At 40.8% G+C, this 22569-nt stretch overlaps 1 protein-coding gene and 1 long non-coding RNA gene across 3 annotated transcripts in view; both read right to left on the bottom strand.

Moving 5' to 3' along the window:
- Window positions 1-270: 270 nt before the first annotated feature.
- LOC129349995 (uncharacterized) lies at window positions 271-7733 on the bottom strand. The gene is made up of 3 exons (XR_008603179.1): window positions 7152-7733; window positions 5874-6022; window positions 271-774 (listed from the first exon to the last, which is right to left on the bottom strand). It is a non-coding gene; the product is annotated as an uncharacterized LOC129349995 (long non-coding RNA).
- A 7864-nt stretch (window positions 7734-15597) lies between these two features.
- hibch (3-hydroxyisobutyryl-CoA hydrolase) overlaps window positions 15598-22569 on the bottom strand; it is a 35076-nt gene continuing 28104 nt past the window's right edge. For both annotated transcript variants that reach the window (XM_023291719.3, XM_023291718.3), the window contains exons 8-14: window positions 21214-21359; window positions 20462-20548; window positions 19444-19502; window positions 18971-19052; window positions 17923-18042; window positions 17084-17117; window positions 15598-16675 (exon numbers count right to left, since the gene is read on the bottom strand). In XM_023291719.3, the coding sequence (XP_023147487.2) occupies window positions 16560-16675; window positions 17084-17117; window positions 17923-18042; window positions 18971-19052; window positions 19444-19502; window positions 20462-20548; window positions 21214-21359 (644 nt within the window). In that variant the 3' untranslated portion in view covers window positions 15598-16559. The remainder of the gene's footprint in view (window positions 16676-17083; window positions 17118-17922; window positions 18043-18970; window positions 19053-19443; window positions 19503-20461; window positions 20549-21213; window positions 21360-22569) is intronic.

Genomic DNA, 22569 nt, shown 5'->3' with positions numbered 1-22569 from the left:
GAGTATAGAGGGGTGTTTTGTGGGTTTTTAAGGCTGATAATAATTATTACTGAGACATTTGGAGTAGATATTCATTTGCAGTAAATGAAAGTATTTAAAATCTTGGAGTTAAACTTAGAAGAACACAAACTCTAACAGGAAACTTTGTTGATAGTTTTTTTTGTTTACAGATGTTAAGTTAAAGGAGTTTTATTTGTGACGTACAACCAATCAAATCACTCCAGAAGACAGAGCGACCACAGGTAGATAAAGGTTCAGAGCCAAAGTAGAGCCATTTTTAAATGTATTTATTACCGTAAATCAGTAAAAAATAAAATACTGATAATCAGTAAATCAGTCAGCCCACAATTACTACAATTATACAATGTATGTCTCTTTCCTTTGACTTGTTATTTGTACAATATACGATGTATATGATGGCGTTTTTTCATACCAAAGGCTATACTATGATGTTTTCTAAGAGACATACGATGCTACTCTGTTTGTTCTGGTCCTGGGCTGCTGCACTCCTCCTCTGTTGTTTTCTGGATTGTACTCAGCTGCATGCCTTCGTCCACCCGGCCTCCGTTGACTCGTCCCGCCTGCCGTCTCTGGAGCTGAAGCTGGATTGGAACAGACCAAAGTACAGTCCAATCACGATGCCAGCTGCCTCTCAAAAGGCTCCTTCATCTGGCAGGTGGCAGCACTTCTTCTGAGGGGAAGCTGAGCTGGCCTAGCAGAACTTTGGAGATGTGTTCCAGTGGTTGGTGGATGTGTGGGGAGATAGAGAGGGCCCTTTGAATTGTTCAGAAAGGAAAACAGGAAACCCATTGGTAGTTTTAGTTTAGGGTGCTACTGCAGTGTGTTTTTGGGCTTGAAGAGGTGAACAGGAAGAGTTTTTTTGTCGTATTGATTATCTTTTACTTTGTTCCTAGTTGGAATGCCCATCAATGTCAACATGAAGTTCACTTTTAGTTCTGTTTATTTTTATTTTACTAGCACCCATTTGCTTTTAGCCCCCTCACATGTTGTGTTGTTGTAAACTTACTCTTTCAAATAAATACTCGTCTAACCCTCTGGAAACCAGCGTTTGGACTGTTTTGGTGTTGCTCCTCACCTACTTCAGACAGCCGGGACAAAACAATGTTTTGTGGACAAAAGGCAATACTATGATGTTTTTAGAGCGACATACTATACTATGATGTTTTTAGGGCGACATGCTATACTCTGACGTTTTTTGGGCGACATGCTATACTATGACGTTTTTAGAGCAACATGCTATACTATGACGTTTTTTGAGCCACATGCTATACTATGATGTTTTTAGAGCGACATGCTATGACGTTTTTAGAGCGACATGCTATACTATGACTTTTTTAGAGTGACATGCTATACTATGACGTTTTTAGAGCGACATGCTATACTATGACGTTTTTTGGACGACATGCTATACTATGACGTTTTTAGAGCGATATGCTATACTATGACGTTTTTAGAGCCACATGCTATACTATGACGTTTTTTGGACCAAAGGCTATACTATGACGTTTTTAGAGCGACATACTATGCTGTGACGTTTTTAGAGCGACATGCTACACTATGATGTTCTTAGAGCCACATGCTATACTAGGACGCTTTTAGAGCGACATGCTATGCTATGATGTTCTTTGGACGACATGCTATACTAGGACGTTTCAAGAGAGACATGCTACACTAGGACGTTTTTTGGGTGACATGCTATACTATGACGTTTTTTGGGCGAAATGCTATACTAGGACGTTTTTAGAGCGACATGCTATACTATGATGTTCTTTGAGCCACATGCTATACTATGACGTTTTTAGAGCCACATGCTATACTATGACGTTTTTAGAGCGACATGCTATACTCTGACGTTTTTAGAGCGACATGCTATACTATGACGTTTTTTGGGTGACATGCTATACTATGACGTTTTTAGAGCGACATGCTATACTCTGACGTTTTTTGGACCAAAGGCTATACTATGACGTTTTTAGAGCGACATGCTATACTATGACGTTTTTAGAGCGACATGCTACACTATGATGTTTTTAGAGCCACATGCTATACCATGACGTTTTCAGAGCCACATGCTATACTATGATTTTTTAGAGCGACATACTATACTATGACGTTTTTAGAGCGACATGCTACACTATGATGTTTTTAGAGCCACATGCTATACAATGACGTTTTTAGAGCCACATGCTATACCATGACGTTTTCAGAGCCACATGCTATACTATGATTTTTCAGAGCGACATACTATACTATGACGTTTTTAGAGCGACATGCTACCCTATGATGTTTTTAGAGCCACATGCTATACTATGACGTTTTTAGAGCCACATGCTATACTATGACATTTTTTGGGTGACATGCCATACTATGACGCTTTTAGAGCGACATGCTATACTATGATGTTCTTTGGATGACATGCTATACTCTGACGATTTTAGAGCGACATGCTATACTATGACGTTTTTAGAGCGACATGCTATACTAGGACGTTTCAAGAGAGACATGCTATACTAGGACGTTTTTTGAGCCACATGCTATACTATGATGTTTTTAGAGCGACATGCTATGACGTTTTTAGAGCGACATGCTATACTATGACTTTTTTAGAGTGACATGCTATACTATGACGTTTTTTGAGCCACATGCTATACTATGATGTTTTTAGAGCGACATGCTATGACGTTTTTAGAGCGACATGCTATACTATGACTTTTTTAGAGTGACATGCTATACTATGACGTTTTTAGAGCGACATGCTATACTATGACGTTTTTTGGACGACATGCTATACTATGACGTTTTTAGAGCGATATGCTATACTATGACGTTTTTAGAGCCACATGCTATACTATGACGTTTTTTGGACCAAAGGCTATACTATGACGTTTTTAGAGCGACATACTATGCTGTGACGTTTTTAGAGCGACATGCTACACTATGATGTTCTTAGAGCCACATGCTATACTAGGACGCTTTTAGAGCGACATGCTATGCTATGATGTTCTTTGGACGACATGCTATACTAGGACGTTTCAAGAGAGACATGCTACACTAGGACGTTTTTTGGGTGACATGCTATACTATGACGTTTTTTGGGCGAAATGCTATACTAGGACGTTTTTAGAGCGACATGCTATACTATGATGTTCTTTGAGCCACATGCTATACTATGACGTTTTTAGAGCCACATGCTATACTATGACGTTTTTAGAGCGACATGCTATACTCTGACGTTTTTAGAGCGACATGCTATACTATGACGTTTTTTGGGTGACATGCTATACTATGACGTTTTTAGAGCGACATGCTATACTCTGACGTTTTTTGGACCAAAGGCTATACTATGACGTTTTTAGAGCGACATGCTATACTATGACGTTTTTAGAGCGACATGCTACACTATGATGTTTTTAGAGCCACATGCTATACAATGACGTTTTTAGAGCCACATGCTATACCATGACGTTTTCAGAGCCACATGCTATACTATGATTTTTCAGAGCGACATACTATACTATGACGTTTTTAGAGCGACATGCTACCCTATGATGTTTTTAGAGCCACATGCTATACTATGACGTTTTTAGAGCCACATGCTATACTATGACATTTTTTGGGTGACATGCCATACTATGACGCTTTTAGAGCGACATGCTATACTATGATGTTCTTTGGATGACATGCTATACTCTGACGATTTTAGAGCGACATGCTATACTATGACGTTTTTAGAGCGACATGCTATACTAGGACGTTTCAAGAGAGACATGCTATACTAGGACGTTTTTTTGGGCGACATGCTATACTATGATGTTTTTTGGGCGAAATGCTATACTATGACGTTTTTAGAGCGACATGCTATACTATGACGTTTTTTGAGCCACATGCTGTACGATGACATTTTTAGAGCGACATGCTAAACTATGACGTTTTTAGAGCCACATGCTATACTATGATGTTTTTAGAGCAACATGCTGTACGATGACATTTTTAGAGCGACATGCTAAACTATGACGTTTTTAGAGCCACATGCTATACTATGATGTTTTTACAGCGACATGCTATACGATGACATTTTTTGGGCGACATGCTATACTATGATGTTCTTTGGACGACATGCTATACTCTGACGATTTTAGAGCGACATGCTATACTATGACGTTTTTAGAGCGACATGCTATACTAGGACATTTCAAGAGAGACATGCTATACTAGGACGTTTTTTTGGGCGACATGCTATACTAGGACGTTTCAAGTGCGACATGCTATACTATGACGTGTCAAGAGCGATATGCTATACTATGACATTTTTAGAGCGACATGCTATACTATGACGTTTTTTGGGTGACATGCTATACTATGACGTTTTTAGAGCCACATGCTATACTATGACGTTTTTAGAGCCACATGGTATACTATGACGTTTTTTGGACTAAAGGCTATACTATGACGTTTTTAGAGCCACATGCTATACCATTACGTTTTTAGAGCGACATGCTATACTATGACGTTTTTAGAGCCACATGCTATACTATGACGTTTTTAGAGCCACATGGTATACTATGACGTTTTTTGGACTAAAGGCTACACTATGACGTTTTTAGAGCGACATGCTATACTATTACGTTTTTAGAGCGACATGCTATACTATGACGTTTTTAGACCTACATGCTATACTATGACGTTTTTTGGGTGACATGCTATACTATGATGTTTTTAGAGCCACATGCTATACTATAATGTTATTTGGGTGACATGCTATACTATGACGTTTTTTGGGTGACATGCTATACTATGACGTTTTTAGAGCCACATGCTATACTCTGACGTTTTTAGAGCCACATGCTATACTATGACGTTTTTACAGTGACATGCTATACTATGATGTTTTAGAGCGACATGCTATACAATGACGTTTTTAGAGCGACATGCTATACTATGACGTTTTTCGAGCGACATGCTAAACTGACGTTTTTAGAGCGACGTGCTATACTATGACGTCTTTTGGGCGACATGCTATACTATGACGTTTTTAGAGCGACATGCTGTACTAGGACGTTTCAAGAGCGACATGCTATACTATGGCGTTTTTTGGGCGACATGCTATACCATGACATTTTTAGAGCCATGTGCTATACTATGATGTTTTTTGAGCCATATGCTATACTATGACGTTTTTTTAAGCCACATGCTATACTATGACTTTTTTTGAGCGACATGCTATACTATGACGTTTCTAGGGTGACATACTATACTATGACGCTTTTTGGACCAAAGGCTATACTATGACGTTTTTAGAGCAACATGCTATACTATGACGTTTTTTGGGTGACATGCTATACTATGACATTTTTAGAGCCACGTGCTATACTATGACGTTTTTTTGAGCCACATGCTATACTATGACTTTTTTTGAGCCACAGGCTATACTATGACGTTTTTTGGGCGACATGCTATACTATGACATTTTGTTGAATGACATGCTATACTATGACGTTTTTAGAATGACATGCTATACTATGATTTTCTTTGAACGACATGCTATACTCTGACATTTTTAGAACCACATATCATACATGACAAGTTTAGGCATCCTATCATTTTGTGCTTTTTGCACCACATAATAATCTATGGGATTTTTTTTGACGACATGCTCTACTATGAACTACAGGCCATACTATGTTATTCTTGAAGAGTATACTATACTCTGACACTTTCAGAACTACATTCTATACTATGGCGTTATACACAGAGTGCTTTGGTTACATGTTGATTTATAATCTACATTTTTTTCTGTTTTGTTTTTTGACGGGATTACCACAGACCTGACCATGAACACCGTTGACACCCACCTGAGGGAGATGCTGTCTAAGATCTCAAGGCTGCTTGGTCGTGGTCTTTCTGGCCCTGCTCCAGAATGCCTTCATCAACTACGTCTTCTTTTGAAGAAGCCCTCAGATGCTGCAATCTCTGACCTTAAGGAGGAACTGCTACTTTCACTCTGTAACGAGACGGCGGTTATTTTAAAGACCCAGCTCCTGGCGGCTTTGAGTGAAAGTTTAACACCCATCAAAACGGAACTACAAACAATTAAATCTGAGCTATCGTTCAGTATTTCAAACATCAAGTCCGACCCGGCTGCCCTAAAGCACGCTGTGGGTGAAACGGAAACTTCACTCTCCACATCACCGACGACATCGTCACACTCCAAAGCAGAGCACCTGTCTGCTGAACTTTTAAAAGTGGACTATAAATATGAAGAATGTGACCAGCAGCAGACTGTGAGCAGCAGAACAGATGTGATCAGGAAGAAGTCATTTTCTTTTTTCTTTTCTTTCTGGTTGACTTGATGCAGTCAGATGCATATGTTGGAGCTGATTCTGATCTTTCAGGATAAAAAGCTGCTTTTCCTTCACAGACTTTTCAGGAAATTATTCTCTCAGGTTTTCTCTGCTATTTATATTTTTATTATCTGTGATTATTTCATTATTTCTTTATTGTAAAACAAAGTCTGAGGCAAAAAGACATTTAGTTATTTTAATCCTGAAATCTTTGACGTAGCAGAACTAAACTTCCATTTTCCTTCTTGTACTTCTGATACTAGAACTAAACGTGTCTTCAACACGGATCATCTGCTTTTAATGAATCAGCAGCAACATCACAACAACAAATGAGACATTTTTCAACAAATTAATGAAACTGATGTCATTTAAAACTGTCAGTCTGTTTTAGTGTCAAATTAAAGCTGATTACTGACAACTAGAACATTAACGTTACTGTTTTAGTCACATTTAAGTTTCCAGAACGTTACATTAATGTCAACCAGCCACAGTTTTATGAACTTAATGAACCACATTACAGGAACACAACACAATTCAGCTGTTTACATGAAACTCAACACATTAGCTTGATGCTACGTTAGCTTTAATCAGGCTACTGAGCAGCGAGCTCGGTTAGCATCGCTAACATTAAAGCTAATATTTACTATGCTAACTTTCGTCTCTGGTCAACACACACTGAAACAAACTCCACCAACATCTGGAGTGCATGGCACACATCATATCTGACACTAAAGCTGCATATAAAGTGCATTAAAAGCGGCACCGATACGAAAATAAACATTTACTTACCGATCTCTCAGAGTCCTTTCAGTGTCTGCTGGTAGAAACAGCCGAAGGCAGAAAACTGGTTAAAACAAGCCAACGGGCAGAAAAACTGTCTGTGGAAAATGTTCTGCTGCTCCACCGATAAATAAACCAACAGTTATTAAATGAGAATTAATCCAAACGAGGAGAACAGAGTCTCTGCGGCCTCCTCCATAGGACCTGTCAACCATTCCAGATCAGACTGTCAATCAAGTAGCCCCGCCCCCTGGCTTCGCAAAACTTTAACGCTCTATAAAAAAAATCAATATTGATTTATTTTAAGATTGGCCACCTGATCTCTCATTTTGACCATGAAAACTCACGAAAAAAAATGTATATACAGTCTATGCACCGTACTCTGTTTGGCTCCACACTTGCTGATGACCACTTCCGGCCTCAGAAAATGAAAAAACGGACCTTTTTGTCGTTTCTGTCTCTTACTGATTTTATTTTCTTGTTATTCTAAATATAAAACGAAAATCAAAGCATTTTAAAAAAAATCGTATATCCCTTTTTGATCATGAAAAGGAAAAACGCCTTGTATTTCAATTTTAAGTTTTGTATTTTAAAACGAAAATCAAATAAACACTCGTTTTTTGTTTTTCAATACCCGTTTCAGAACGGAAAATCCAATTACCAGATCCGCACACGGACCCCTGACTTATTGCTCTCAAATTTGACTAATTTGAAATAAATCTCAGATGTCTGATGTAAAGCTCAGAATCCTGATTTAGATCTCTCAAATCTGACTTAAGTGTTAGAAATTTGACTTAAAACTCAGAATCTTGACTTAAATCTCTGAATCCTGATTTAAATCTTAGAAGTCTGTCTTAAAGCTCAGAATCCTGACTTAAATCTCCAAATAATGACTGAAATCTTAAAAATCTGCCTTAAATCTTAGAAGTCTGATTTAAGTTTTAGAAATCTGACTTAAATCTTAGAAGTCTGACTTACAATTCAGAATCTTGACTTAAATCTCTGAATCCCGATTTAAATGTTAGAAGTCTGACTTAAATCTCAGAAATTTGAAAGAAATCTCAGAAGTCAGGCCTTTTTAAAATTAGAATTCTGGCATTTTCTCAGAATTCTTACTTTGATCTTACAATTATGACTGATCTAAATTTAAAAAAAAAAAAAGACAGAAGTCAAGTACATTTTGTCAGTGGCCTAAATCCTTATCTCTATTACATGGTTGTTGCCAATTTATGTGACTATTTTTTCCACGTCTGATGAACTGAGGTCCGTGGGGCAGGTGTTGTTTTGAGCTTAGTTTCTGGGAGTGGCCACCAGGTGTCAGGGTTGCACCGTGTCCCCGCAGAGCCTCGGCCGGTGCGCTGCGTCTGGACTCGCTCTCCTCCGGAGCGCCGCTGCAGCTGGTAATTGCTGTGGAGCGTCGCTGCGCTCAAGTCAGTCCAGACCTCCGATTATTGTCCGTCTGCTACGGAGCTCCACTCTGCGTGGACCGACGTGAAGGCAACAGGGAAACCGGCTTCCGCCTGCTCCACCAGCCTGGGATGGTTTTTTTTTTCCCTCTCACAGATCATTCTGAAATCTGGCACGGAGCGCTTCCTGCTAAATGACCAAACCCGCAGCAGCGGCTGCAACTTGGGAGATAATTTTGTTTCTTTACGCGTTACATACAGCCGATAAGGCTAAAGCCCAGATCGCTCGGCTGCAGCGTGAAGAGCAGTGGAAAGAGCAGAGGATCCGACGCGACACCAGATGATGTCCGGATTACTGTTTACTTGAACGACCTTGGGTTATTTCTTCTGCCGCCGGATTATTTTGAGGTGGAATGGAGAAGAAACTGACGCCTTTGCCACACTCTGTTCAAAGTATGTACAGCTCTACTGGATCACAGCACATTCTGTCAACATTTTCATATTTACAGAGATATTTCCACTGAGGCTCAGGGCAGGTTTGCCCAAGCGCCACGCTGTTGTTTAAATAAGTCAGTTATCAGGTTTAATCCAAATCCCATGTGTCTGTCCCACATCTAACGGATGCTTTCACAGTGTGGCACACATTTACATTAAGACATATTTACAATCATTTAAGCTCATTAAGATCATATCAGCTGTGGGTGAGGGTCTTGTGACAGATTCCTGTTTGTGTCTGCACCTCCAAATGTTGTACTCACAGGGAGACTCCCCACTCTGCATAAATCATTCAGGGCCTGCGTGTTGTGTAGACTACAGCATGAGGCTTTCTGAATGAAGCACATGTTTGCTGTGAACCACAAGGCCCGTAGTCCCAGAAAAGGAGCTGTCACTGTGAATCAGGCTGTAAGGCTCGGTTAGTGGAACAGATGGGAGACAGGCTTACAACAACACAGCATCAGTGCACTCAAGCCAGAGACAGACGTCCCTGTGTCATGCTTTACAAAATAGGGCGAGGGCTTGAGTCATAAAACACTCTGAAGTAGAGGAGGGGGGGGGTGAATGAGTAACACAGTGGATGTGCAGAGGAGCAGAGTGTGTTTAAAGATGACCCTGCAGAGGTGAGGGGAGCGGCCAAGACCTTGACCTCCAGCCAGCCACTGGAGCCGGGTCACGTAGTTGCCACAGCCACTGTGAAAATCGTTCACAATCCTTTCGTCGTTCCACGCCATCTGGTATTTTTAGGCTGCTTCTGCTGGAGAATAAATCACTGAAATCCTTCCTGTCCCCATCTCTTTCCACTTTTTTTTCTCTTTGCAGTTAAGAAAGGCATGAGTTCTGGACAACAAAGGAGCAGGACTGTCTGTTTCAGCGCAGCCATACTCTCACAGGGATGGGCCTCCTAGCTGGTCGCCCCCCAGCACCCTCTACATCACCGCCTTCTGCTGCGTAACAACCTCCGATCATCACACGTGTTGGCGCACAGACATGGATGACAGTGGGAGTGGATGACAGTAGCACCAAAGTGACTGCAGCAGAAAGAAGTCGAGGGGAAGCACAGAGTCGAGATGATGAAATGTTAATGTGAGTCAGAAATCTAACCAAAAACTCTGGCACCTTACTGCCGCCGCAGATCTCCCACTCTAAAGTGAATCAATGCTACATCCTCCAGAGTATGGGGTGCGTCAAATCCAAGAGGAGCGACTCTGCTGGACAAAATGCAAACTCAACAGACAAGGTGGAAGGCAAAGGCAAGGGGACGAGAGGCGAGAAAGCCTACTTGGTTCACTCAGACATGGACTCAGTGGAGAACTCCCCTCAGGTCAACCCAGTGCTGCTGGAGTATGCCCAGAAGCTCTCCGAGGAGATCGTGGCCCGGGCTGTGCAGCAGTGGATGGAGGTAGACCGCCGCTACAGTGACATCCCCTACATTGAATGTGATGTGCCGTGACATAGGAACATATTATGGTGGTTAAGACTGGGCTGAGACTGATTGATACCTGAGGTTCTACATGTGAAGAAAGGCCAACAGTCTCACACACTGTCATTCAGAGTGAATCACTCAAGAATCTACCTGCTGTGAACAGGAGTGTGAATGAGCTGTCCGTAATTCATTTTTGACCTACTTGTGGATTGGATTATACTTGGATTGAGTCTAAATACCCTCCTTCAAAGTGAACAAACCACTCTGAACCCATCTACGTTCCTGTGATTATTTGTATCAAAGATGGAGCCCTTGCTAAAGCGAAGTGTCTTCAGTTGGATATCATCTTTCTCTGTTCTTGTTTGTCCCTTCTCTCGCAGTAGGTGCTGGACTCATATTGCAAAGCAAGAAATCCTGTCAGAAATTGCCTGGAACCATGATGTTCCTACTCGCCAGTGAAAGTCTATCCTGCCCACTGATGTTGTCCCAGGGCCAAGATTCCCTCCTCTTACAGAGGAGGGTATTAATAGATGCCTTCATTTGGTGAAGGCTCTCACTTGAAAACCCTTACTGGTATCACCGGTCACAAACACAACCAGCTGTCTGACTCCTTTTGGTCTGACAAAAGCCTCTGTGGGCTGAAGTTCTCTCTTAACAGCCTCCCTGGAGATGCTGTGGCAGAGCATCATCCCCAGCTCTGCTTATCCCACTGCCATTAGGCAGCGTTGACCGCAGCCCTCCATCCAACAGGCAAGGTCTTTGAAATGGGTCCAGGAAATTATGTTCACAAAAGTTTCATTTCCTACCCACCAGGATACTCTCTGTGCACAGTTGGGAACTTCAACAGGACTTGAATCATTGGGGGCCTACTGGTCTCTCTACCACAAAGAAATCAGGGCAGGAGAAAGGATTGACACACTTCTAAAAAGGATTTGGCTTATCAACATAACTAGAGTTTAAAATAACAAAGCAAAAACACTGGGCTTTGGCTAAAATGTTGAAGACCTAGTTTTTGTCCACATTGTATCACTGTATAACGCCTAAATGACAAAAACTGCCATCTGCCATATAGAGAACAACATAGATATGCAAACCTCAAAAACCATGATAATTCAGTCAAATATAAATACATGACTTCTTAAGGTAGTTTGGTGCTGTTCTATAACAGAAGGCACTGATACATACCAGGGGACAGAGCAGGTATTTAGACTTATGGTTCACAACTGCCAAAGTCTGTAATGAATGTTACTATGTTATGTTCCAGGTTGAGAGGCTCCAGTGAGTTGTTTTTCACTGTATGGTTTATGTGAAGGGGGTGTTATACAGGTCTGGTCTTTGGTACCTGTTCAGAGAGATAGTGTGGCTAAAGGTCAGAGCCGGGGAGCAAGAAATCATGTCAAACTGTGCACAGGTACTCTTACTGTCAGTCGGATTTACCCACAAATTAAAGCCACTGCTACCTAAACTGTTTAGAGCGTTGGTGAGGAAACTTAAACTGCCAGACAACTATTTGCAGTGTTAACAGTTTTGACAAAAAACAACAACATTGTAATGAAATACTTGTAAAGATGAATTATAATAACAGGAAGCAGTAACCATCAGCTGATAAGCCATAAAAGTACGTGGCAGGGTATGGTCACCTCTTGCCTTCTCAACGGGTCTCTAGTAGCAGTAACAGTGTTTCTGTATTGATTTAATAGAGGCCAGTACCAATGGAATACATGTGGAAATCACATTGTAATGGGGAAAATAAGAAAATATAGATACAATTTGAGTGCAGTATTAACATGTCCATTTAAAAAGCAGCATTCTTTAAAAAAAATCACAAAATTAACAGTATGTCAAAGCCATAGTTTATAAGTTGTATTGTTTCTGTGGGCTGAGTGATGATTGATCAAACGACTTCAGGCTTCTTAGAGGAAACATAATGAGAACATGCCAAACCCCGTCACTCAAAAAATGAACACATACAACAACATTTGCACTGACCTGTGTGGACGGGTTAATCTCTTGTGGTCTTTCCAAACATGTTGTGAACAAAATAAAGATTAGAGATCACGCTGTTCTCTAAATGCCATATTTGTAATTCTTAATCGGATGCCGTTTGTTTTGCTTCAGATAAAATGAGATAGGCTAATCTCACTGTTGTGCTGAGAGCTTTTTTTCAGTGAATGTTTCAATGTACACCAAAAGGATGATTTCAGTAACACACAAAGACCTGGTACCAGTGTGAAAAGAATGTGATAGCCTAAGTTTGGTCATTCAATGCAACTAAAGATGAATATTTATTTTAGAGTTCTGTGCTGGAGGCTGAGACAGTTTATTTTACATACTGATTTTAATGTAGTTTAGAGCAGGGGTTCCCAAACCTTTCAGCCCTGACCCTCAAAATAACAAAGACTTATGGCCCTCCCCTCCCCAGGGGTGGTTAAATTTTACTACCGTTTTCTATTTTGTAACAATTATGGCTAAATATGCTATTTCGTTTACCATTTTTTCAATTTTATTTGACTCCCGGAAATTCTCTTACAGCCCTATAAGGGTAACAAACACCACTTTGGAAAACGATAGTATAGACTACCGACTCCAAACTGGGTGATGGCAATCTATTTCTGAGGCTGTACACCAATGATGTTGCCATAGTGTTGATGTCAGCCTTCACTGTTGAAAATGTTGTATTTCCAATGTGATACCACCACATGTACTTTTTTACAAGTTGTGGTATCATCTGTGTTAGCTAACACACAAGTTTTTTGTCTCCAACTCTGACAATGTCCAAAAGGAAAGCAGTGATTTGGATTTCCCTTCTTTAAACAGTCAGAAGAGACCTCAGACTTGTCTTTATTCAAACGTCTGTGTCTTCCAGTTGACTCTTCTGTTCGGAGATGTGACTTGTAGTGTTAAAGGTTACCCATTTTAAGTTACCCGATACCAGCAGGTGTGAACAGAGGTGGAGGTGGTGGCTGTACTGACCCAGCTCATCCCACATGCTGTTTTCTAGGAGTTATTCGTCACAACACGGAGACATCGCAGCAGGTGCAGAGTCTATTGTAGTGCCCCTCGGTCCGGTTATGTTACTGCTGCAACTATAATTTTCATTATGACTGAATTGTATCAATTATTCATCAGTTATGGTTTTGCCTATCAAATGTCAGAAATGCCTGTTTGTGCAGCTCGGTGTTATGTTTCAATGGTTTACTTTAGTCTAAAACCCAAATGTGCTCAGTTCAATTCATGGCTCAGAAAAGCATCATGTCCGGTGAAGCTGGAACTAATTGCTGCTTAATCTTCTGTTGATCGACTAATTCATAGTTACAGCTTCTACTTTGCAGCTTTCCTGCACTACAAATCTTTTGCTTTGCCAGGAATCCACAAAGTACAATTTTATTTACCCGGCTTTCCACTGAAGTTGTTTCAAATGAAGTGTTAGCACATGAACCACCTTCAAACCACCGAAGCTGATCCAATAGTTCACTCCCTTCAAGTAAATGTTAAGTCAGTGTGATATCATTGGTAGAAGTGGTCAGAGGGTTTTTACTCCTGTTTCCACATTTTCACTAATGTACCAGGGCTCTACAATAGTCACAGAATCAGCATGAGAGAGAGTGAGCAGAAGCAGAAAGAAGCTGAGCTGACTTGATAGTGAAACACAAGTTGCCTGATAAAAGATGACAGAAACCACCTGCACTGTCCAGGATTTGTCTGCTGCCAAATAAGAGAGAAATAACCTCCAGGAAGCAACTCTGTAAGATGTTATATGTCAGTCTCTGAAAATTTCATTATAAAATAACTTAAAATGAGCGACTTTTTGCATCTTCCTCTGATATAATACTCATCTAACTTGCAAACTGTATATACAGTATGTGTAAAAACTGCTGATGCCAATAAATCAGATTTATGCCTTCTTTCATTGAAATGTTTCACCACGACTCTGTGTTACTACCTCAGAATTTGTTGGGTTTTACAGTTGCATGGTCAAAGTACATATTTGACCATATGCATAGGGACTCAACAGTATCTGTTTTCCATACTTGTAAAACGACACGCAAGTATGTGTAAGAGTGAACACACAGTGGGCCAGGAGCTCAGCTGCATGGAGGACAAACAGAAAGAGGTAGGAATGACTGCAGTTGTTTGAAGATCAAATGGTAGCCATAAACCAAGAGGGTTTATCTGTGACGCTGAAAGAAACACTCCGACTGTATTATCAGAGTTGATAGCAGTTTATTGTAGACGGTGTAGTGAGATCATACAGTCAACTCAGCAAGGTGCTGTGGAGGAAAGAGCATCAGACTGTACTGTGGTGCTGAATGTGACAAAGCCAACTTAAAAAATTTGTAGCACGGGGTAAGACTGGGGTCCGAGAATATTATAGACATGAGATAGAAAGTCTCAGGTTTAAAAAATGCTGAAATCTGATACATATTTATTGTTTCTGTGGGTGAAATGGCGGTGCCGTGGTTACCGCTGTCACATCAAAGCAATACAGTTGTTGGCTTGTACCCGCTGGTCAGCTAGTCAGTCTTTGTGTTTGCATGTTCTTCCTGTGCCTCCGTGGGTTTCCTCGATGGTTTGCTCCTGATGGTGCTCTGACTCCTGAGTGAGGTTAAATAATGATTCTACATTGGCTCGAGGTGAGTCTGAGTGTTCATGGTTGGTCTCTGTGTTGGCCCAGTGAAGGACTAGTGACCTGACCATGGTTACCCTGCCCCTCTCCCACTGATAGCTGGGATAAGCTCTCGCCCTCACAGCCCTCTAAAGAATGAAGCAGTATAGCTAATGGATGGATATTGCTTCTGAGTCAGTACAAGTTGACAGAACCTCTTCAGAGAGAAAGCGTTATCATTCACTGGTACCAGTCAGTGATACCAAAACATGCAAAACTTCCTGACAATACTGAAGATAAAATAGGCCACTTGCAACAAAACAAATGTGCTTACTTTATCGACTTTATAGCTGAACAGCAGCTCAGTGCTTTCATGCTGATAACAAAGGGCCTTTGTAAAGTTGTCAGTGTTTTACAAGAACAATTTATAATCAGGTCATAAAAAATACTGCCCTTAACCACGTGTTCTTTTAAACACCATATGTCTGGGCAGTTTGCATCCCCACAAAGAACACACAAGACTTTATATTTTGTTACTAACTCTTTATTGCCATCTGTTCCAGCACTGATGCTTAATCTGAGTCATAAATAATGCAGCTTTGGACAACTAATGATTACGGAAGTGATTCAATTTCCTCTAGACAAATGGTGTCCATCAGAAAAATGTAAATATAAAAACACACAATATCACACATTACAGACTACTGAAATCATATTTGTTTTATAAACTGCAATGTAACAATCGAGCAAATGCATTCAGAACAGATACAGATGCAACCACTAATACCTGCTGTTTGTCCTGGGAGTGCTGCTTGGACACTGTTTTTTTTCTATCCATGTTAAGGTTAAAATTACCACAGATTGCATTTACAAGAAAACAGAAATAATACGCTTGGTGTGTTAGAACCAGTGAGCATACTGCAGAAACAGATGATACTGATCCGTGTCACATCAACAAACACCCACAGGAAATGTAATAAAGCACTCAATGGTGAGATCCTTTTCCCCTCTCTTGTCCTCATGCTAACGTGATGCTATAGTCAAGCTCCTTGAATCTGCAGCACAACTGAACAGCCTGTGTAGACAAGACTCCACTCCCACTGCAGAGCTAGTTTACACTAAACATTTTACCTGTGACACACAGGGTGTTTGTTAGCTGCCTCTCCTGTTACTATTTTTGATTTCTGCCTGTGAACATGAATCAGACCTATTTTTCCTTAGCTGCAGAGGAACAGAGGGCTTTCTGTAAAAAGTCACCAGAAGAATGTGATATTGTACAGTAATACTACAGAATCAAACCATTTTAGCATCTGAGCTACGTATGTGTTTGTCATAAAATAATCGACCGACTTCCATCCCCACTCTGCAGTGCAGTCCTCTTAAATGACTGACCATAAAAGGATGTGTGGGCAGGAAGCAGCCGTTCAGAGAAGGCTTAGTGATGTTTGGTCGAAGGCGGGAAGCAGCTGCTGGCTGAAGCGACATCAGAAAGTCAGGTCCTTCTCTCCCAGAGAGGAAAAGCACTGGTCCACGCTGTGGTCAGACACCTCCTCCAGGGTGGATGGGTTCCACTTGGGATTGTGATCTTTGTCAACCAGCACTGGAAACAGTAAAAGCCAGAATTCAGATGACAACACTGACAGGCAGGGAAGATGTGTTGATGTCAGGCATCAGCTAAGAAGGCCAATAACTTATCCGTAATCTTTGTTGTCCTGTCATTGAGTGATGTAGAATGAACAGTGGTGCACGTGAACAATCTCTGCAGCTGACAACATAATTGCTGAGTCGGAATCCTTTGGAGTGTAAGCCAATGTTGTCTATTATTGTTTATTTTCAGTAGGAGGAAGAATAATTATTAAATATTATTTACAGATCCTTTATGAGCAAATACAATCAATGCTACTTTGATTTTTATTGTTTTTCATACTTTATAAATCTGTGTGGAATTCATAGAAACTACTAAAATTGCACCCATCTTTTCTGTTGCCCGTGCACTGCAGTAACTTACCAGCTCGTACACCCTCGTAGAAGTCACAGCCTCTCTGCAAGACAACACACATATCAAATCAGAACTAAACTAAAACAGCAGTGACAAAGATGACCAACAGGCACACTACAATGTTAGAGGTGAATACAGAATGGCTTCATTCAGACATCGTTAGACGCACACCATATTTGTCAGTCACAGAAGACGGATCAGTACATCAAGTGATGTATGATACACAATAGTGCACTAATAAAAGACTAAATCGAAACTAACAGAAGCTTATCAAATTGTCACAACAACTTATAGTTGGTTGCTAATTACTGACAATTCTGTCCATGTGTCATGGTAATCTAACTGCTACTTTACCAATAGTGAAATAAAAATGTCCTGCCAGCTGTGATGAAGCTCTGTTTCAGACTCTGTTGCATAGATTTTTCTATGTAAAAGTGATGGAATTTTAAGGCAAACTTAATGAGAAAAGTGTTTTGTGATTTTGCCAGTAAACTGTGTCTTTCGCTCTCTGTGATGTGACGGGAAAAAAAACTTTCATCAAGTCAGTTATCTCAACTCTTAAGTGCTGTCACTACTGTGTACCTATCCGGTAATGTGACAGCATGCAGTTTAGAATTGTGGCACGTTGAAAGGGATACAGAAATGTTACTTGGTCACCTCTAGTGAGGGTGCTCATTCAGAAATGAAGCGGACACGTCTAGATGCTGCATGTGTAGAAAATAGTGCATGCCTGAAAGGGGTTTCATTATCCTGACCAAATTCCAACCAAAATGTGTAAAATGTGCACTTATTAATGCTGATTATGTATGGCCTAAAATGTCACTTTGTGTGAACCTGTTGGTTTTTACCATGCAGGCCTGGCTCAGTCGATACTCCATCACCAACACATCTGGCAGGCTCAGCGCTGCACCTGCCTGCAGCTGCTTGTAGGTGATCTTCATGGACATGGGAGACATTTTGGACAGGATCTGCAGGATGTGATAATGATATTGTTTGTGTTAAAGAGACTTTAAACAGAAGGTACGTCATGGACGGCTTAATTTGTTTTCAGAAAGGTTTTGCTGTAAAAATATCAGGAGATTCGCAATCAAGGTAAAAACAAGCTCAGCAATGTGCAAATGAGGACATCTCTGATGTTCAAGACAGGGCAGTGAGTCAGTGGTGTTTAGTGACTGAGGAAGTGGATTTTTATAAATATTTGATGGCTGAACTGGCCCCCAATGGCTCTAATTCAAATGCTCATGGCTTAAAAGGATAATGGAAATGATAACATGTTTGCTGAAAAAGCCGAAAATCACAAACAGATAATTATCAGTCAGTGGAGGCTCTTGATAACAGTAATATGTCGGTAATCCTGAACCTGAGTGATCAGGAGAATAATAATAAGGGAGCGGTAGGGTAGGGTAGGTAGAGGCATATTCTGGGGCATTTGCACTGTTTCCCAAGAATATACAGATTATTTTCCAGGTTCGATCTCATGTATATATTAGCTGAAAAAGTCAGAGAGAGGAATCACTTCTTTCAGATTCATGTTTAGAATCATTAAGGGAATTTAGCTGCATGAATTCATCGTGGATTTCTAAGAGCTCTGAAATCCCACAGGAGAGACTGTGGTCCAGCCAGCAAGGCACAAGACTAAGACTAACCCCATTAAGTTCTTAGACTGAGGTAACTGCTAATGACTAACATGTTCTGCACCAGTCAAATAACGCCCTGGCTTCATTCCAGCACTGTTTGTGGGATTTATCTGATGGTGGGGGCAACAGGGCTGCAGAACAGCTGATGGTAGAAACAGAAACAGTGAGTATGTCCTGCACTAGCGTTAACAGATTTCTGCAGTTGGAGGATAAATGAATTATGTCAGTGATTTGATTCAGCTGCAGATCAAGGACACACCTCGGCTTGTTTCTTAGCAAACTCTGAGCCATCTGCCTTCAGGTTCTGCATGATGCCCTCCACACTGCTGGCGCTGAACAGCCTGATGGGAGGGGAAAGGGAAACATGGTAAACAAAACAAAAGGTAGATATTCTTTGAAAAAAAAAAAACTGTTGTAATTCAAGTTGGGTCTAAGAGAGACATGGTACAGAGACTATATTTTTCTTACGTCAACAAATCAAGTGCCCAATCACAGCGTCCAGCAGTTTTAAGAAAGTTTTGATCTGACTTAAAATGAATGGCCTCGGGGCAGAGGGCCACAGGATGAGACATGAACTACCATATTGTTATTTTTTTGCTTCTCATGGCATTTATTGTCAGTAACGAAAATACAGAATATCCACCTTTATCCTTCAATTCCATGGCTTAAGCAAACAACTGTTGACTATTCAGATTGTGTTTAACTTTGGGAATACATAAATTCAAGGCCTACCTGTCAATATCAGACGTGTGCCTGTCCAAGACGAAAGGCTTTTCAGAGTCCAGACTACTCTGTGGAGGAGCACAGACAAGCTAAACTCTCAGGAGGGCACACAAAAACACATATCTGAAGGCAACACATTGTCTCATAAAGATGCTTTGAACATCTGAAATTTTTTGTTCAATGTTAGTCTTAAGGCCTTTGTGTGGATAAGGTAGGGGTTGGCTGATTGATGTTTCTTAGGGCCAATACCAAAACCAATTATTTGTAATCAAAGAGACCTATATGTAACTGATACACACCGATCAGTCACCACATTCTGACCACTGGCAGGTGAAGTGAATAACATTGATCATCTTGTTATAATGCAACGTTCTGCTGGGAAACTTTGAGTCCTGACATTCATATGGATGTTTGACATGTACCACCCACCTAAACATTGCAGGTCAAGCAACCCCCCAACCCCTTAACCCTCCCGTGGCAACAGCAGTCCTTGATGCCAGTTGCCACCCTCTGCAGGACAATGCACCCCGACACACCACAAAAACTGCACAGGAGTGACCCAGGGAACACAACAGAGCTAAGGTATTCACCTGGGTTCCACATTCCCCAGATCTAAATCTTACTGAGCATCTCTGGCAGGATAAGCCTGATCTAGGCAGGTCCCACGCTGCAACCCACAGGACCCAGAGAATTCCCTGCCACCATCCCAGTGCCACAGGACATCCCCAGAGGTCCTGTGTCTATGCCCCACTGGGTCAGAGGAGTTTTAGCAGCATATTAGGCAGGTGGTCATAATGTTATGCCTGATCTGTGTATATTTGCAGTAAAAATGCAAATCTAAAAATTTTGAAAACAAAAACACAAAATTGAATTGAAATGTCCTTATTTATGTCTCACATATGTTTAAATAAAAGAGAACTTTCAAACATTTATCCTTCAATGTTGATAAGCTATTACTCATGATGTGTAACCAATCAGATAGTGCTGTGGGCGGGACACTGCTGATGACCACAGAGTAACTACGGACCTGCTTTTGGTAGGAGTCTAACACTCTGGAGACGTCTTCAGCAGAAGGAGACTTCATGTCCACAAGCTCCTTCTCCAGGTCTGGGATCTAGTGATGTAAACACCAAACAGATTCTTGTTAGGGGTGTCTGCAGTTGACTGTTGATTGTCTTTTGACTTTAGTTTTGATTCACAACGAACATGATAGATAATGGCATTGCTGTGTAGGAGTCCAGAAGTCTGTCCTGTAAGGACAGTAGCAGACAGTGTGCTCACCAAATAGTTTTATCTTCAGCAAACAGAACTCTTGAGATTGTTATTCCTGACCAAAGTGCAGTTTATCTAATGCCTGCCAATGATAGCTTCTCCGTGATTTCCATTGAGCTGTGATGTTTTTAGTCTTGTTCCTGGTCAAAGTCTGGTGAAATTTTTTTCCAAACAACTGCTTGTGTGTCCTTAAACCCAAGGTTACAGTGTTAAACAAACTCTGCCACCCACTGTTCTGACTTTACGCCAACAGCAAGGCAAAAACAACAGGTCTCTGGACCAGCCAGTGAATGTTGGCATCTATAAACAATTGTGACGCAGCATCTGCTTTTCCAATGTAGCTTTAACCTTGACCCCACATCCCCACCCATGTTTGTTCATCCCTGCAGCACCAATAATGCTCAAACTTGAGCTGTGCATGGGCCATTAAGTACTTTGGAATTGAAAGCTGTATTTTTTTTTTTCTGAGTGCATTGTGCCTTTATTTATTAGGTTGAGTTACAGTACCTTCTTTGACTCCACAAAGTGAGTGGCAAGTCCAGCTCTCTGTACGTCACGTCCTTTGAGTCGGAAGCCTGTCAAGGCAAGAAACAGTCCCAACTTCCCTTGAAGCCTTGGCAGAAAATAGCCACCTCCCACGTCAGGGAAAAGCCCTGTCGAAATAACAGTGACAGCTGTAATACAAATGTACTTCATGAAGCAACATGAGCGTCTGTCACTATTCAACCTGCCAAAAACCCCACTGGTACATTTAATAACAAAAAGCAACCGATTTTTTAAAATCATTATTACCTCACAAATAACACCAAGGCATTTAAATGATGAAGATACTTAGCATCTACTATTTAGTAACAATTAAACTTAGGTCAGCACCACTATCACTTTTGGTCACTGACCAACTAGAGACAAACATTTGGTAGAGCAATATATTATCTTTTTTTAATCACTCTGTCAGGTATTTTTCTTCATTTATCAATTATTCATTCTGTAAAAATGGAAAACATCATACTTCAAAATAGCTTTTATGTATGGGGTGACTAGGTACAAGCATTAACAAAGCAAATGACTGCACTGCTGGCACGCAACACAAAGCTAAAACATGTGGCTTACGAGCATTTCTGATTAATTTAATCACAATCTACAGCCTTAATCTGTACTCAGTTCATTTTGTGTTTTCAGTAACGTTTTTCATTTGATTTCAATATTTCTGACCGGAATTGAGATCCCATTGGTTACATTGGGTTTTCTGACAGCTCTGGCAGCGTGGCGTGAGGCGAGAGGGGGAAGTGAAGGGGCAGAGAGAGGGATTAGATGAGCTGACCTGATTCACGGCTGAAAATGTAATATCACAAATGTGGCAGATTATGGCTGCAGTTCAGAATGCTAGCAGGGCTGGGTTAAATCTGTTAATCCCGCCACAGAAGGGGTTAACGTGTGACAGAGGGGCAGGAGTGGGCTTGTGTGTGATGAAAGATGAAGGGGTGTGTAAATATACAGGTATGAGGTGAGTGAGAATTCAGACTTTAAAACATATCGTTAATTTGTGATGTTTATAATATTCTGTTGCACAGTAATAGGATGGAGGAGTAGGAGGATGTGAGTGTTTTTGTTAATGGTAATGAAGGAAAATTGATGTTTTTTTGAATAGCTTTTAGACAACAATGGAGCTCCTACAACAATATTGGTTAATAGATACATCCACTGCTGGTTTTGGTCTTTTCGTGATATTTGTTAATAGTAACAAAATAAGTTGCACTGCAGTAAATAAGTTTTACTGCATCAGAGCCCAAGTGGTGAAACCTAATTATCCTGAACATTTGGGCTCCTCCCTGTAGGCACAGTTGGAGCTGCATCTTTGGTCTG

The sequence above is a fragment of the Amphiprion ocellaris genome, chromosome 11 (genome assembly GCF_022539595.1).
Source record: "Amphiprion ocellaris isolate individual 3 ecotype Okinawa chromosome 11, ASM2253959v1, whole genome shotgun sequence".
Classification (NCBI taxonomy): domain Eukaryota; kingdom Metazoa; phylum Chordata; class Actinopteri; family Pomacentridae; genus Amphiprion; species Amphiprion ocellaris.
The sequence above is the reverse complement of the archived record's forward strand: the minus strand, read 5'-3'. Positions and strand labels throughout refer to the sequence as shown.